Source organism: Anopheles bellator, chromosome 2, assembly GCF_943735745.2.
Source record: "Anopheles bellator chromosome 2, idAnoBellAS_SP24_06.2, whole genome shotgun sequence".
Classification (NCBI taxonomy): Eukaryota; Metazoa; Arthropoda; class Insecta; order Diptera; family Culicidae; genus Anopheles; species Anopheles bellator.
In genome coordinates this window covers 41,244,229-41,261,029 of record NC_071286.1, presented here as the reverse complement: position 1 = coordinate 41,261,029, position 16,801 = coordinate 41,244,229, and the positions used below count along the sequence as shown (strand labels likewise).

The 16,801-nt window shown below is 47.0% G+C and overlaps 1 protein-coding gene across 1 annotated transcript; it reads left to right on the top strand.

Annotated features, from left to right (window-relative positions):
- The first annotated feature begins 3,363 nt into the window (after positions 1-3,363).
- LOC131209268 (beta-alanine transporter-like) lies at positions 3,364-15,456 on the top strand. The gene is made up of 8 exons (XM_058202293.1): positions 3,364-3,599; positions 5,906-6,172; positions 6,254-6,369; positions 12,543-12,705; positions 12,789-12,965; positions 13,027-13,176; positions 14,297-14,524; positions 14,652-15,456. The coding sequence occupies exons 2-8, from the start codon at positions 5,940-5,942 to the stop codon at positions 15,343-15,345; spliced, it is 1,761 nt and encodes a 586-aa protein (XP_058058276.1). The 5' UTR covers positions 3,364-3,599; positions 5,906-5,939; the 3' UTR covers positions 15,346-15,456.
- The last annotated feature ends 1,345 nt before the right edge of the window (positions 15,457-16,801 follow it).

The following is a 16,801-nucleotide window of genomic DNA, read 5'->3' as shown; positions in this document are numbered from 1 at the left end:
GCCCCACAATGTTACAACCAATTTTCACTCACCCATCCATCACAGAATGCATGCAAATATTAGCTTTCCAATTTGTAGGACGCTTTCCCACAGCAAAATCAGGCCGAGCAGCTCTCGCCGAGGCTGCATTGGTTGAGCAAACTTTGTCACGGTTCCCTTTGGCTCGAACCCGGGCACCCAGCTGCGAGGACTGCGGGGCTCTGGCAGGACGCTCTTCGGTATTGTTGCCAATCTATCTCGAAAATATCCTCACGGCAGGAAGTTCCTTCGGAACAAGACAAACTCCCGAACGGTTCGTAAGTTGTTCGTCCGACGCAGACGAGGGATTAGAAACTCTCCAGGCCGCCAGGACTCCGCCGAACTAGCCGAAAGGGCGTGCGCACGGTGTGGTGCGGATGGAAGTAATGTTTTCCTAGCGGCACCGGCAACTATAAGCCCCATCGGTAGCGTTCCGATCCGAACTTGCAGGACCCAGCAGGAAATCCTCCGCCGTCCCGGCGTCGTGCCTTGCCCCGTCGGGCGCACTGCGGGCGTTGGCGAGATCAAAAGTTTCCGGTTGCCCCATTGTCTCCCGGCCGGTGTTCGCAGCCGGGGCTGCTGATTGGCACGACCACCACTTAGGGGCGAGTGATGTACTTAAAAGGGATTCCCGGGAAATCGTTTGCCCTGTGGCCCCTAAAGGACACGCAGCCAGGTAGCCAGGGCGTCTCGGCGTCTAATCAAACGATCCACCATTTGCGCCCGCCCGGCTAGAAGCCGAAGGGTAATTAAAATGGCGGCAGCACCACGCCGGCTGGCACGGCTCGTCGTTTCAGAAGCGAGGAGAAAATGATGACTGTCGCAGTGAAATAAAATTCGATAAACAGACCATAAATTGTGGGCCAATTTATCGCATCTCAATCGACGCCGACGATAAATGATATCTTGCGCTAGGCGTGGCACAGCCCAGCGCCGTGCCATGGTTTTATTCTATTTTTTCCATTAAAAGCTGCCAACGGCCATAAAGTAGGGGCCGTGTCGGACCTTCGCTGGGGCTGCAAATTGATCGCCGTAAAACGGGACCCCACTGGTGCTGGTGGGGTAGCAGCATCGCATTGGTGATAACGTATTGATGACGAGAAAATTGCTCGATTTTTATGTCCCATTCCTTGGGCAGCATCGGGTCAGCATATTCGGCGAAATTCAAACTCTGGTCAACTCTGGTCCCGGCGGCCGAGTGGTCGGCAGATGATGGTGCAATCCCGCTGTGGTACGCCACTCCGTATTTATACTGAAAATCGATCGGTTGGCTCCACTTGAGACAGTAATTTACGCCCCCAGCAATAACCCAGTTTGCCGCTGATTTATAAATGTAGCTTTCGCTCCGGCTTTGGCATCGAAAACGATTAGTGGACAACGACTTTCTCGCTCCCTCTTTCTATGGGCACACTCCAAAGAGTAAATAAACAAAAAAAAAACGCAAACGTTCTTCTCTTTAGCGAAGCACACGGTTAAACAATCGTGAAAATAACAATAATCATTAGGTGAATATTTTCCCGCAAGTGGAAAGGACTTTCGTGTGGCGTCGGGCCCACCCGGCCTTCTTGTTGCGCTCCGATTTATGCTCCGTCGAGCGAATCCTTCGCCGGTCGTCGTCGTCCGATCGTCGAATCGCCAACAAACGCCGACGACCCCGATAAAAGCCTCTCTCGATGGTGGCAATAAACAATCGGCTTATTGATTTCTGTTTGCTTTGCCTTATTTCCCGCACGGTTCTTCCGGTTCTTCGGAAGGCACGCGCTTGAGTGGGTGGATTATGCGGACCATCACCGGTTGGGTCGGTCGAAAGGCCGACAGTGCAACGAGGTCTCGGGGTGGAAGGTTAATTTCTTCGGGGCTGTGTGCAGGGGCGGAAACGCGCCAAAATGGGTGTCGATAGCCGGTCCAGGGCTTGGGGAAAATTGATTCAAGCAGCTCAGCAGGGCTCCGGGTCAGCTTCAGCCCTGGACACGGGCGCGATGGGGTGCTTCTGGGTCTCCTGGGCTGATGAACAATGAAACGTGAGCGATATAAAAATGTATACAATCGAAAAAATGAATTTGACAACCACAACTACAGAAAGTTCTTATAGAGCATATCAATACGCCAGAAGTTATGCAATTGTTGGGCCATCCTTAGTTGGGTTTGTTCCCCTGTGTTACTTCTATCATATTATAGTTTTGTGGAATCGCAAACTAACTTAGATGTCAAATATTTCCTTTTCTTGGGTATGCCCCGGTTTTTATTCCAAATGGGGATCGTTTGACATCCGTAACCATGTCGTTGAGCGTTCCATCCATCGCTGTTGGTTGATCCGTACTGCGTTAATGCATGTGTATACTGTGCCTTGTTACTTCCGCGTTTGTCTTAATGTTTCCGTGAACCTTCACATCAATTGCGCCATGCTTCGGGCTCCATGCTCCAGGCTCCAGGAGTGCGTCTTGCGAACGACTTGTCCAAAAACATTATGACTTCTCAAACGAGCCAATTTGAGGAACCGGTCCGAGGAAGAACATACTAGTTTAGTTGGATTTGCGGCGTCCACTAGCCTCAGAGCGTTACGGTCCATTACAGACTATGTGGATTCGGTTGATTGGATAATTCCTTTGCTGCTATAGCCATGTGCGTCCAATTGGAGCAAATTTATCACGACGGTGCTCCTGGTTCAAGTTCGCGTGGCAAGAAGTGCCGCGTCATCGTGTATCGTCTTCGCGTCCGCCTGCTGCGGCTGAGAGATTTGCATTTATGTCGCGTGACGCAAACCTTTGCAGAACACATCATCCGTTACGAAAAAGTCGGTGGCGTTGGTGTGCACTCTTTCGCGTGCTCTTCCGTAAACAGTCCAACGCCGTAGACTGGATTAGTCCGCTTGAACTGGACCGTAAATAAAGGGAAATTTCCGCGTCTGAAGTGTCACTTCCCTCCGGCGGAGCGTGGTACGCTGATAAGCCGACTGTCCGGGTCGGGCGGTTTATTATAAACCTTTGCGTTTTGATGAGCATCATCTCGAGATTTCAAATTGAAATCATTTCAACCGTTAATTGCTGGTCGTGGCGGAACGCGCAACAGATTCTGTCCTGTCGCGAGCGCACCCTCTTCTTATCGCGTCCAGAAAAACACTACTAGTTTACTGCCCTTTTTACTGACTGGTCAACAGTCCGGGCTGGACGTCTTGGACGCAGCATCAAGACACGCGGCAGTGCGCGGTGACGCCATGCTTGAAATCCTAAATCCAATAAAAGATAATGCTGCTACTTTGAGCGGTCGCGCGCCGACTGCCGGCGCGCGAGCTGAGCGGCGCAGGCATCTGGAAGCCGCTTATCAGTCAGTCGGTCCGGCAGTCTGGCAGGCGATGGTCTGTGGCTTCGACCGCTGTGGCGTTAGCGACTCTCAGTGGTTCACCATCGACGGGCCATCCATCAAGTAGTGTTACCCCGGACACATGCTGCAAATTGGATATCAATTAAACGTCAATTAAGGCACACTGGAAAGGAGACCGCTGGCCGGCCGGTGTTTCGGTGACCGCACGAGTGCTTCAAGTGACCCAGGTGCTACCGAGTGAGCTTTCGATCTTCCGGGAGGTTAGTGTTGGAGATCTTTGTGATTAGTTTAGAAGTGTCTGTGGGGCAACCCCGGCCCACTTGAGGCTGCCCATTTAAATTAGTGTTCCACTTAACTCAAGGTGGACAGTTTGAAGCTACGTTTTTATTGGCCTGTTCCAAAAGCCTGTCCAAAGTGACAACGTTGAAGAGAGAAAACAAAAACTGGTCGTGCATCTATCATTCACCAAATGTGCCCTCAAGTGCAGCGTCAGCTGTCCCAGCCCAGTGCCGGAAGCGTCCATTGCTTCATTTTGAAATTGCTTTTCGTGCTTGTGTCGATCTCTGTGTGTGCCTGGTGCTATAAACTTCCCGTCTGTTTGCTCTTTACGTGTAGTAAAACGGTGATTTCAATGAAAATCCGTATCACAAAAACCCGATCTACTAGCAAGGACCCCGGAGCGGTCCCCAGTGATATGAGCATACGCGTGTGTTGTGTCGTTCGAATTATTTGTCGGAGTATCGTTGGTTGAATGAAATTCCCAGTGATAGCATAAAATATCCCTTCAGATGACTCAATAATTTTACAACAGTTCCCCGTGCACGTTCGAATGATAGTTCCGCGTGCCTGCGTTGCTGCTGAACTGCCGGGGAATCCAACGCTGGGCCGTAGCAGGCACGTTACACAACGGACAGAATTTTTCTACATCAAAATTAAAATTTTAATGTATCCCTTGGGGTGAACGAAATGGGTGGTGGGATCGTGCGGGTTCCGGGTCCACCGGGTCACCGGGTGCAACCCGCTGAGAATGCTGACGGTGGATTTTGTGAGGGACGGCTTAGCGCTACAACCCGTCCGATCGGACGCTCCGGCGTCCCGGTGGAAGGTCCTTCGATGGAAAATTAAAATATGAAAATGAACCAACAGAGCCGATCCCGGGTGACTGGTTCCCGCATCCCGCCCAGGACGACTCATCACGCACATAATTCTGCAACGGTATCCTTTTTCCGCGTCCCGAGCTGAGTGTTGTGTGTTGCGATATTTTTAATTCATCCGTTTCCCCATTATTGTGCCATACCGTGCCCTATCGTTCCGTATGCTCAGGTGAAACGTGAACCGAGTGCCCGTGTCAGTGACACGGCCGAGGATGCCGGTCGGAATGAAAATAAGGATCCGTACGGTTTGTTCCACTTGCGCTGCGTGAGGACATGCGATGGCAAGTACGCATTGCGTACGCGTTGAAATGCCACGCTAGGAAGCGTCTGCTGATGGCGACAACAACACGGACGACGGAGCCTTGCTAGATGGCTCTCGGCCAACGGAAAACAACGGAACCGACGCAAGCGGTTTTTGAGCAATTTATATTAATCTGAAAGTGTTTACGTGGACATTCGAATCGACGGGAAACGGGCTCGGCCACATTTTCACAAATATATCTCCATGGGTTGCGCGCTTTAAGTGCAATGCTTTAAAATGCGTGCTGGATGAACTTTTTGAGGTGAACGGTCTGAAGCTTATGTTGAATATACAGCCCTGGCAGCACTGTCGATGCTGGCAGCACTGTGAATGTTGACAGCACTGTAGCTGTCAAAACGACTTTCTCTCTTCTGTGCGTAATCTCGCGTAAAGACGTGTTTGTTATTCTTGTGTTCTAATAAAGTTCCGTCTGTTAAATTATAAACCCACTCAGTCTCCAACAGCTTAGGGGGGTTTCTAATGTACTTGATAACATTTGGAAAGCACAAGTCGAACAGTTGCTGCTGGTTGAAAACTATATTAATTTATAAACCAGTACAGTCGACCAAGACGACAATTCTGTGTTAAAAGTATTAAGAAAACAATTATTTAAGTCATTCCTCAATGTATACGCTCTTGAGACATAATTTACGTAGCCCTATTTTCTACTAAGTTATTACAACTCTTACACTACACAGTTTCAAATACAATGCAGAAAGAACATTTCTTAATGTTTTTGTTGTATCGAGCTATCAATTGAGACCCCAAATAACTCCCACGGCGCATTTGAGCTCATCAGTTTGTTCAGCACCTTCGACGGAACCGCTGAAATCAAAATCTTAGAGCATATTACATAATTACATAATTAAGCGCATTACCATAGTCCAACAATGCTCAAACAATCGTAGTAAACACAATTGTTGCCGCTTAGCGCCAATGCTTAGCGGCTGGTTAATTTAATGGGAAATTATGATTCTCACGCCGCGATTGCTGGCGGCACCAAAATGAAAAGCAATCAAATACAAATGTCGATTATTATAATAGCATTAAGTAGGACCGTCGGGCTGCTGGACTCATTAACAACCCCAAACGAAATTCGCCCTTTTTGCAGAAGGCGGGCCAAACCGAGCCAGACCAGCCCCGCCATGACCAACGCGGAGGCGAGCTTCGACGAGATGCTGGCCCAGGCCGGCGACGACGGACGGTTTCAGCGGCGCTACAATCTGCTGTTCAACTTCGGTGCCGTCTGCTTCGCGTCCATGACGTACATGAGCATCATCTTGGCACTGAACAAGCCGCCCCACAACTGCCACGTGCCGGGCATGGAGCGGTACAACATTACCGATGCGGAATACTGGAAGAATCTGACGTTGCCACGGTAAGAATCTTGGCGCACACTTACTGTGGCGTTACGGCCGACCGAGGAGCATTTGACTTGAGACTGTGGTTTGTTTTGCAGGGAATCCGACAATCGGGGCATGCTTGGATTCAGCAAATGTCAAATGTACAACGTCAGCGAGGAGCATCTGCAGCGTCCGTACGCCGAGTGGAGCTTTCAGGAGAGCGACATCATCGGTGAGTGTTCGATTGTTCCACATTTTGCCTCCCAGATTTGTGTTCCGCGACTCACCCAACCTTCTGTGTGACACGATTTGCATAAATAAGGTCCGTAAATTGTTCATTTCATTGGAATGAAATCTCTTTACGGTAAAATTTCGCTGTTCTGTCGAAAGCGCTCGAAAAGGAGGCCGTTGTTTTTATTTCCAAATCGTACGAACATGGGGATACGTCTGAGACCGATTCCAGCGGGCCAGTCGAAGTCCAGTCCCTCCTCGTTCAGGGTCCATGTCTTCTCGTTTGTTTTCTACAAATACTCCTTTTCGTTTTCTAAAAAAAACGCAAGCATGCAGTTTATACGAACGAGTTTAGCGTTCCATCATTAGAATTGTAATCCAAGCTCAGCCCAGATCCAACGTGGGACCTCGGTGCCCCGGGTAGGGCTGCAGTAATGGGATTGGCTAACGGGAAGCAGGCAGGAACAGCGGTAGACATCTTCTGCCCTATCCACCTTGGGCAGCCAAACCGTCCTTCAAGGATACGGATTCGTTTGCTCAATTTAAAGAGGATTACTTTCGAGCAACACGATCTCAGGCGGACCTCGGGAACAGGGCTGGACACGGAACGACGCCAATGAACCCGCACAGTAACGCACTGCGGGGATGTGGCCGGCCCCGGCAAAGGATGACGGCCAGGAGACGAAACCCATTCACGGTGAGGGCGTCTTACGCTTGCTGGAGGCCAGTGGCGGCCCAGCAGCACACACCGGCCGGCAGCTTTCTTGGGTTGTTGAGATCGCAATGCCGAGAAACATGTTGCCAACAGGCGGCCACACAATAACCGTTTCGCAAGCCAGCATACCGAGGGTCGTTTGTTGAAAAGATTATACCATCCCTTCGTGCACTCTCTCGCACTGTCTCTCTTTCTCTCTCACGCAATCCTTCACTCGCTGTCGCTGTCCTTCTTAGTCGCTGAGTCCTTGCAGGTTAACCGATTGGCACTGGCGCTGGCCAGCGCAAGCGGAATTTCAGATCCCGTCTTCCTGGGATTGCGTAAGCAAATGGCAAATCGTGAAGGAGGTTTAATCTTCTGGAAAACTATTCTGCCTGCCTGTACCCACCCCGCCCCAGTCCAATCAGGTTCGTTTTTAGTGCCGTCTCCACAACCGTCCCGAGTGCCGTGCTGTGCTGTGGCGCGGGCATTATTTTCGCAGCCAACATTTTGCGGAACATTTGCAAACTCGGAAAACGGCACACTTGGAAACCGAGCAAAAGGGGAGCTGGGCAAAAAAAGCTGCCCCGATCCGATGGTCATCATGGCGATAAAGGGTTTTTTATTTTCTTTAATAGAAAAACACTCAAACACACAGACACACACACACACACACTGACTGTGGTGAGCTGAATGGGACTGTTCCGCCGGGACATTTGTGGACGACTTAGGGTAATGGATTGTGGCTTTTTTCTTGCTCAGTTTGCCCTCAAAATGACCACCGTTGACACTACTTTGAAGTGGAGTGCTGTACCTTTTTATTGGTTCGTATCGGGGTAGGGTTGAAGACTGATCGAATTCCTGATTCCACGGGGTCTACGGGGTGGTGGGGCCAGTTTTCCATTTCTGCATTCATATCGATGAAAAGGATTACGGTTGACCGCCGGAACAGAGCTTCCCGGTTCCCGGTTGAACTCCTTGCGAATGGTTTATTATTATTATTATTATTATTATTAAACCATTTTCTTTCGTTCGTGGCGTCCATTTTTGCATAACCCTTGGCTAATCCCTCAGTGGTGCCAGCGAAGTTGAGCATGTTTGTGGTCGGCTTCAGATAATGTCGCTCGGTGATTGAATTCATATTTTTTTCTTAATGCCTGTTCCAGTTGCTCAATGAGGGCACGGAAACATCAATAGAAACAGAGCACACGGTTTATGGATCAAACAGAACTGATAACGTTTAAGAAGGGACACAGCAAATCAATTGGTTTAAATATTGTTTTTTCATCTACGAGAAATCATTTTAATTTAGCCATTCAATGGTATCGAAAGGTTCGTAGGCTATTCAAAAACTTCAAACAAAACTACGTTCATTGTAACAACTTTTATTTGTTTTAAACTAGCCAAGTGTTGTGATTAACCCAAGTATGACCATTATTGTTTGTAATAAGCTGCTGATTTTGACTCCGGTTAAGTACATTTTGGACGAAGTAAACAACATTTTATCTTAACTTCAGTTTAGTAATGGCTAATATTTACGGTTCATACAGTGTTTTGGCAACAGTATGTACAGGGACAAGAATGCTGCCAAAGCCATACAATTCTTCGTCTTTTTCGCTCCGGTTACATTCGGTTCTTATAAAAATGCCTTCAATTTTTTTCATCACAAATTATTTGAAAAACTAATTTCCAATCCCTGTTTGTTGAAGTATCCATATCTAAGCAACATTAACACAAGCAAAAGTTTATCAGATATCATTTCATGGAAGCTTTACGGTCGAAGGTACACTGTGGCGATCACTTTCCCACTACAAACACTTGAGTAGCAAAATATGAAGAAGGAATCGAAATGAAATAAACCTCTTTCGTATCGTGGCCAGACTCTGCACCATTGCGTGAACCATTCTCTTCGGTTTCTGGGCGAAGAGAGCCAATTTTTTCCATAACTTCACTTTGTTATTACGATTGCAATGGAGGCGCCTGGTAACATTTACTCGCCAAGAAGTAACCATTGTCAGACGCGAGTGATTGGAACTTAAGAACTTAACCGCCATCTAGCGTACGTTTGGAAACAAAACTAAAGCATAAAACGATGACGACAGTTATGAGATTGTCACTTCGCTTCACGTTCCATCGTTCTGCGTTCCTGCTCAGTGCAATCAGCGTCGATAGACGGTGAAGCCAAAGTCTAGCGGGAATCGTCCCAGATTTCTTTCAATAAAAATGTCACGAGATGCGCTAGATGACATCGCAGAAGAATCGTTTTTTTCGTCAGTAAATATTCAATTTAAACATTTCTTTTGACAGTGTTTGTTGAAGCCAGAAAGTTGAAAACGTTCCAGGCATTGTACGCAGCATAAGCAACGGAGAAGTCACGCAAGGTTTTCTTGATTTTTTCTCAAATATATGGCGTTATAAATGTTGGAGGATTCTGAACTACACTGAATATGTGCTTTATGTTATTGCGTATTGCATTTTTAAGATACAACAGTAACGAAAAGTTTCTAACTCATTGATGTGGCGTTTTTTTATCAGTATGAGGTTTTTTATCAGTATGGTATGAGCGCCAAATATTGATGAATGGTTTTTTCTCAATTCTCATTTACATTAAAAACATTAAAGTTGTTCCCTAGATACCTTCATCGAGTCCTCCCATCTCCAAGGTCTTTCGCATTGAGCATTTCTCGAACAAGAGAACTAGTATAGTTTTGAATATAAAAAAGTAAAGCAACTCACCACTTGACACGACCAACGGGAACAGAAAACACGTCAACGAAAAGCAGCACACGATAAGAATGCTCGCTGTCAGTCCTTGGATATATTTCTCGAAATGTTTCAGATTTCAGGTAACTTTAAGAGAAGAAAAATACATTTTCAACGATTTCCACAAAAGGCAGCTCGGCAGGTAGCATATCAGGACAGCCGGTGAAAGCCACAAAAAATGTAGTTCACATGCAAGAAAGCAGAAACAAATCATGCAGGAATCTTCGAAGTCAGTGCAACATTAATGCAGAATACGTTGGGTAAATAGTAAGGATTTTTCTTCCTTTGTATCCATCACATAACTAAGTTTGGGAAGTCATCGTCGTTATACATGTCGGGCTCAGTGTGTTTCCGAAAGACAATTTTTTGTGCACAACAAAACACAGAATTTCACGACACCATCAGTTACCGCAATGATATTCTTTGAAAACAAAGTGAAACTTTTATTCACTTTTTAGCAAACTCTAAATTTACTATTATGGTACAATTTGCACACTGGAAGCTAGGAATGTTTTGGCATTGCGTTTCTTATTATGAAAACATTTGATGAAATTTAACGAGCCCGATGTTGCGTGAAATTTTCCATCTCTTTTCCAGACGTGCTTAGTAAGTGATTCGTAAAGAAGTCTGCCGCACTGCAGCCTAGTTGATTGCAAGACGAACATGCAAAAAAATAACAACGATATAAGAAAGGAAACAAATTGCCAGACCTCTGTGCACATCTCGAATGAAAGTAAAAATTCCTTCAACTTCAGGGACCGCCCTCCGGGAGGAAAATGTTAGGTAACAAAAATAAATGAAAATACGGTTTCGGTTCACGGTGTTCTTTTCGTTCTTTCAAACATACCCTTGCACATCCACTGGCCATCGGCCGTTCGGCAGGATCCTTCTGGTATGAAAAGTGCACCAAACTCGACTCTGACACGTGCCAAGTACATTGCCTCGTGGTGGTGCCAATGCTTCCTCGGGAGAATTTGATTCTAGGATCCCGGGCCACGGGCCAGAAAAAGGCACAGCTTCATTTTTACACAACATGGACCCCGGAGCTCCCTGCTGCTTCGATGTTCGCGTAGGTGCAGTCGCTGGCCAGAATTAAATTACGATGTGATTTGTTTTGTAAGTAGTAAGCTTGTCTGGAAATAAGGACGATAAATTCATTATATTAGCACACCTTTGCAATATGGTTTCCGTTTAATAATGGTTCCATTACCCGTGATGCATAATTGGATTTTTTCAAGTTTCTTTGATTTTCTGCAAGGAAGATTAGATTGGACAGAAGTCTGGTTAATGTTTTACGAACGGTTTGTTGTGAAGAAGAACAAGCTTCATTGTGGCGAACCTCAAAAATATGTTTTCTCCAATGGCCCCCTAGCAGGGATGACATTCCCTTTAGCGTAAAACAAAATTGTGTCTCGGTCAATTTCACATTCGTTCTCACTTGCCTACCAATAGCGCTGTTTACTGATTGAAGCTTAATGAGAACACGCTTCCACTAATCTCGATTTGCCATGTGCTCGATATTTTACATGCCAGTGAAGAGTGAAATTACTTGGCCTTTTACTTGGCCGCAATTTCGCGCGAGTGTAATCGATTGGCAAATGGCGGAACACATGCACACTCCAAGCAGTTTCGAATGGTGGCAGTTCGCATTCTTAGAATTGCCAATCGCAAATTTAGGCTAATGTTTCTCGAATCGCGCGTAATGCATTCCAACGAGGCTTGCTTGCGCCATACACGAATGGCGTAGAAAATTGATGCTTTTATCTACCAGTAAATGGTATCCTCGAAGCAACTACGAGGTTGGCATTTTTTCTATGGCAAAAGGTGAGAGCCTAAATTAAATTGCTTCCGTTGGAAAACCACTACCCATTCGATAAAAAGTTGGCCAACAAAAATAAAACAATTTTTTTTTGCTAGAATAGTAGACGTTGTTGTGGTTGAAACACAACTTTGATTGTTGTCTATTGTGAATCTTCAACATGTTGTTTACAATATTCATTTGCATACAATGTCATTTAAACATCACTCCTACGATTTTTGAAACTTTTTTTTCAGATTTGATTAATTTTTTAACTAATTTCCTTTGACCTCAAAGGCAATTGAACTGAGCAGAATTCAATCAACCTTGTATGGAAAAATGTCGAAAAAACTAATAACACTTCGTTTTTAAAATGGCACAGATTTCAACACTTGATATGAAGATAATATCGCATGTTTGAAGTTTTGTACGTTGGCGCACGAAGCAAAGAATGGCAGCAAAAACAAATCATTTATACTAGGCTCGTGTTAGTGATGAAAAGACTAGCGATGCTAACGCAGGCATCGGACGGCATCCATTTCGTTTACGGTACTTCTGATGCAACCAGATTTCCAGCAAACAGTTTGATTATTGCAAAAGGGCCGGTAACTGGAGAACGAACGCAAACATTGCATTCCAGTGCGGCAGTAAGTTTGGCACCCTTGATTAAGATTCTCTTTGCCAGAACGACCCACGGCACCATGACCGTCATTCACTGGTCGGAGTTGGCCAACGGATGACTCGCAAGCAAACAGGAGTAGTGCCGTCCTTTTGGCAGTTCATTTGACATACGAGTGTTGAATGGGCATTATATATTTCTTCTTCGGGCAGCGTGATGACCAACTCGCCAGCGCTTGTGCATCTGGCCTTTAACAACACGGCGACCATTTAACCTACTGCGTTTGGCTGGTTTTTGCAGATTGTGCCCATGGTTACGAGTACGACCGGACGTACTACGACCGGACACCGATCACCGAGCACGATTGGATCTGCGACAAGGGCTTCCGGGAGACGAACATTTTCATCTACAATCGACTCGGTGAGCTGGTCGGTACCGTCGTCTTCGGTCAACTCGGCGACACGTAAGCTACTGGCCGCTGGGCCGGGGTGTTTTATAGGCGGGACGTTTTTATTTCATACCAACATCGCTTCTGCCGCCCCACAGATTAGGCCGCCGGCCCGTCTACTATCTCAGTGTGCTGATTATCACGCTCGGTCGGCTGGTTTCCATGTTTACGGCCGGCTTCTACGTAGTGTTCTGCATCGCGGCCATTGCCGGCAGCCTGACGGCGCACTCTTGCTTCCAGGCCCCGTTCATCATCGCCATGGAGATATCGAAAAGGTAAGCCGTGTGACCGTTTGATGATCGAAACGACTGCCTAAATCGAGTTTCTGCCCCGCAGCGAACGGCGTGGCACCATTTCGATGATGCAGTCCTTCGGCTGGACGACCGGTATGTGCATCCTGCCGATGGTGTTCTGGGCCACCAAGGACTGGTTCTGGGCGCTGATGATTGTAACGCTACCGATCGTCATCTTCACCGGCATTACACGGTAAGGTTCGGTTCCGGCTGCAACTGAACGTGCTACCGAAATCGTTGTCATCAGCCGTAATCGCCCGATAGGTCCGTGTCCGTGCCGCTGGCCGCGTACTTCTGCGCGTTCAAAATGGACGCGGTTCGGCAAAAAACGGAACTGGCATAAAAGTATCACTTCCTTTGTGGTTCAAAGTTTAGAAACAAAACTGCGCTCCCAAAGCGCTCCCCCGAAATGGGACCGCGTCCTGGACAGGATGTCGGGAAAATTGTTTGCAAACACGGCGTGAAGGCCGGTGGTGCAGCGAATGCTTTTGACAAATTGTATGCACTTCCCGGTCCACGATACGAAGCGACCGTAGCAGTGTCGTGCAATACCTTCGCACCAGTGAACCGGGGTCCCTATACGGCGGCACCGAGCTACGGGAAAAGTTTGCCCTCCCTGCATTATGCACACACACCGGAAGCACATTCTTCGGATCTTCGGAGTGGAATTTATAGCAACATCCGGGGCAACCATTTGCCTGCCACCGGCTCAACGGTCGGAAAGGAGTTGCGTGAAAGCATCTCGATTGAAAATGCAACAATGTTATATTAAGCCAGAAACTTTTTAATGTCGACGCTTCTCCCGGAGCACATACCAAGGGTCGGTTGGTACGGCACCGCATTTGTTTAGGTGTTGGCGAGTCGCAAAAGAGTAGTTTTTGTGTGGAATTCCGGCCTGCACGACAGAAGTAAATGCAAGTACTGGAAGCACTTAAACTTTGTAGGGGGACGAAATTAATTCGCAGAAATTGGATGTAATTTGGGCTTTGGAAGAAACCGATATGTTCACCTGGTGCATACCACAGTCAACCTCTGGAGCTGTAATGCTGTACGAACTCGAAGGACGGAGACACCAACCGCCGGAAGCAAACGTAAATTAGGCATTAATTGAAGACGAATGTTACCGTTGGGGGTCATCGAAGCAGGTCCTCTAATGGTTGTTACGCGTTTCACAGAATGTTATACCACGTAAACCCATCGACTGGCATCGGTAACGTTTGTCAATCTTCTTTTTTTGCCCTTCCCCGAACATGATGCGAACTCTTGTGGTACGATTTGGCGCCCTTCACCTTGTTCCCCTCCTGTTCCCGTAGCTACCAGATTGAATCCCCCCGCTGGATGGCGACACGAGGTGACTACGCGGGAGCGATGAAGATGCTCCGGCGGATAGCGACTATCAACGGTGTCCGGGAGCTGCCATACGATGAGCACATCCTGCAGAAGCGTCTGGCAACGCATCGGACGGACACCGTGTATGGCGTCGCATCGCTCTTCAGCGGATGGCGAATGGCAAGGAACACTATGCTGGTCGTCCTGTGCTGGTGAGTGGCACCGGTGCCCGTGGCCACATCTTCCGGTGGCCGTTGATTAATCGCGTACGTGTTTTCATTTTCGTGCGAATGGGTTTTGCCCACTCTTTTTCTCCTCTTCGATGAACCCTAACATCAGGACGGTGGGCAGTGTGCTGTACTTTACGCTCGTCCTGCTGAGCGCCCGGATGGATGGCAATCCGTTTTTGAACTTTATGCTCCAAAGTATCATTGAGGTACCGGCGGCACTCATCGGCCAGCGCTGCAGTGACCGGTTCGGAAGGCGGGCCACGAACGCGACGGCCTTTTGTGCGGCCGCCCTCACCTGCGGCGCGCTAGTGCTGATCGTGCGCGATCCGGCACTCGAGTCGCTGGCCACCATCCTCGCGACGCTCGTCAAGTTCTTCATCAGCATCACGTTCTTCGCTGTGAACCTGCAGTCGATCGAGATTTACCCCACTTGCCTGCGGCAGACGGGCATGGCGTTTGGCACGATTGCCTCCACCCTGTTCGGCACCGTCGGCCCGTATCTGGTGTACCTGGGCACGGAGTACGACGTGCGCATCCCGTTTCTGGTGATGGGCCTGTCGGCAGCCATCGGCATCTTTGCCGGGCTGTTCCTGCCGGAAACGTTACACCAAGCGCTTCCCAACACGATCGAAGAGGCACGCAACTTTGGCAAACACCAACGGTTCTGGTCATTGCCGAAGGCACCGGCAAAGAAACATGCAGACGCCGCAAAACACCAACGACAGCCGGAAGCCGAAGACGCCCGCGAGACGGTTCGTTTAAATGTACCGGAAGATGAGACGAAACAGATCAACCGTGAATAAAGCTCGAGTTTTGCATCAACCACTTACCCCTGGAAAGATCCTTTTCAAAGAAGGTTTGCGCTGTTTGGGCGTTTTCTTTCTTCTTGGCTAAAATCAAAAAATAAACAAAAAACCATCAATAAAATAAAAGACAACTCAACGAAAACTCGTCACTTTTCGAATCTTGTGTATTTTTACCTCCAATTGCTTCCTTCTGTTCGTTTCACCACTCAACTGATCCTCATTTCACTGCGCTTTCCCGCGACCTATCTATAGGCTTTCTTCGTACGGCCAAGAACGTTCATGATAAGAGAATAATTAATTTATTTCGCTATTATAATTCGATTTCCTTTTTGTTGAGAATCCATAAATGTCGACGCATAGTCTGTGTGTGTTTGTGTGTGTGCCCTATATCTCTCAATAATTCAGCTCCTGCCTGGTCTTCGGTTCATAAAATCTTTGCGTTTCTGTGTTTCTCAAGCAGATGGATGGTTTTTTTGTGTAATTTCACTTCAGAGCTTTGAGGTGTCACTGAATCCCCCAAGAACTACCTTCCAAAGTGTGTCTTTGGCAAGCTTTCGGCAAGAAAACGATTCGAACGGCTTTTGTTTGCTCAAAGAACATTCAAGGATTGATTTTGATTGTCGATCAACCGGAACGAAAATAACTTAAGAACAGATTTTCATGGCAAAACAATACAGCAAACAACTACGGTAACGGCTCACGAACCCCACGTGGGTTTTAAATTCTTATGCCTGTAACAGTGAAGCTTCCGTAGTGAACACCCTGCCGTCCACGTCAGTACACCAAATAAGTGTTTATGCTGTACGTAATTACGCTTTCTTGTTTAGATAAATTACATTCTTAATGAAACCCTGGCCACGTGTGCTCTGCGAGCACAGTCATGTGTGTTCGATTTTAACTAACAGTGTCGGTGTGTTTTTACATTAGCATTTGCTTCGAGTTAAATACGATTTCGTTTTGCTCCTAAACTCATACTTTGCAATAAATGATTTGGTTTGATTTTGGCTAGAATTTTTTGCGATATGAAATTTTTAATTTTACTTTCATTTATACAAACGCGCCCTTTACATTCGTTGTGCATACGTTCTTTCTCGGTTTATCTTTCGTTTTGCCATCACTTTGCGCCAAGCGGGAAGGTTCATTTTGCTAGATGCTCAATTGTTCTAAACAGGTTTAGATTCGGTAAATTTTTAATTTATAATTTATTCGATTTCGATCTAGCATTATGTAAGTCTCGTAACGGAAGTTAAAATTTGTCGATGTGGTGAATCTTTTCTTCTTTTATCAATTGCTTACTCGTTATTTATTTATTTGTTCAGCTCTTTCCACACGCTCAAGTTGCGCATCAGACTATAGAAAAGCGATAGAGTCACTTCCACCAGAGATTCCGCGTTACACTGTTTGCACCTTAATAATATTGACTTGTGGAATGTGAAGTGTGATACCCCCTCTC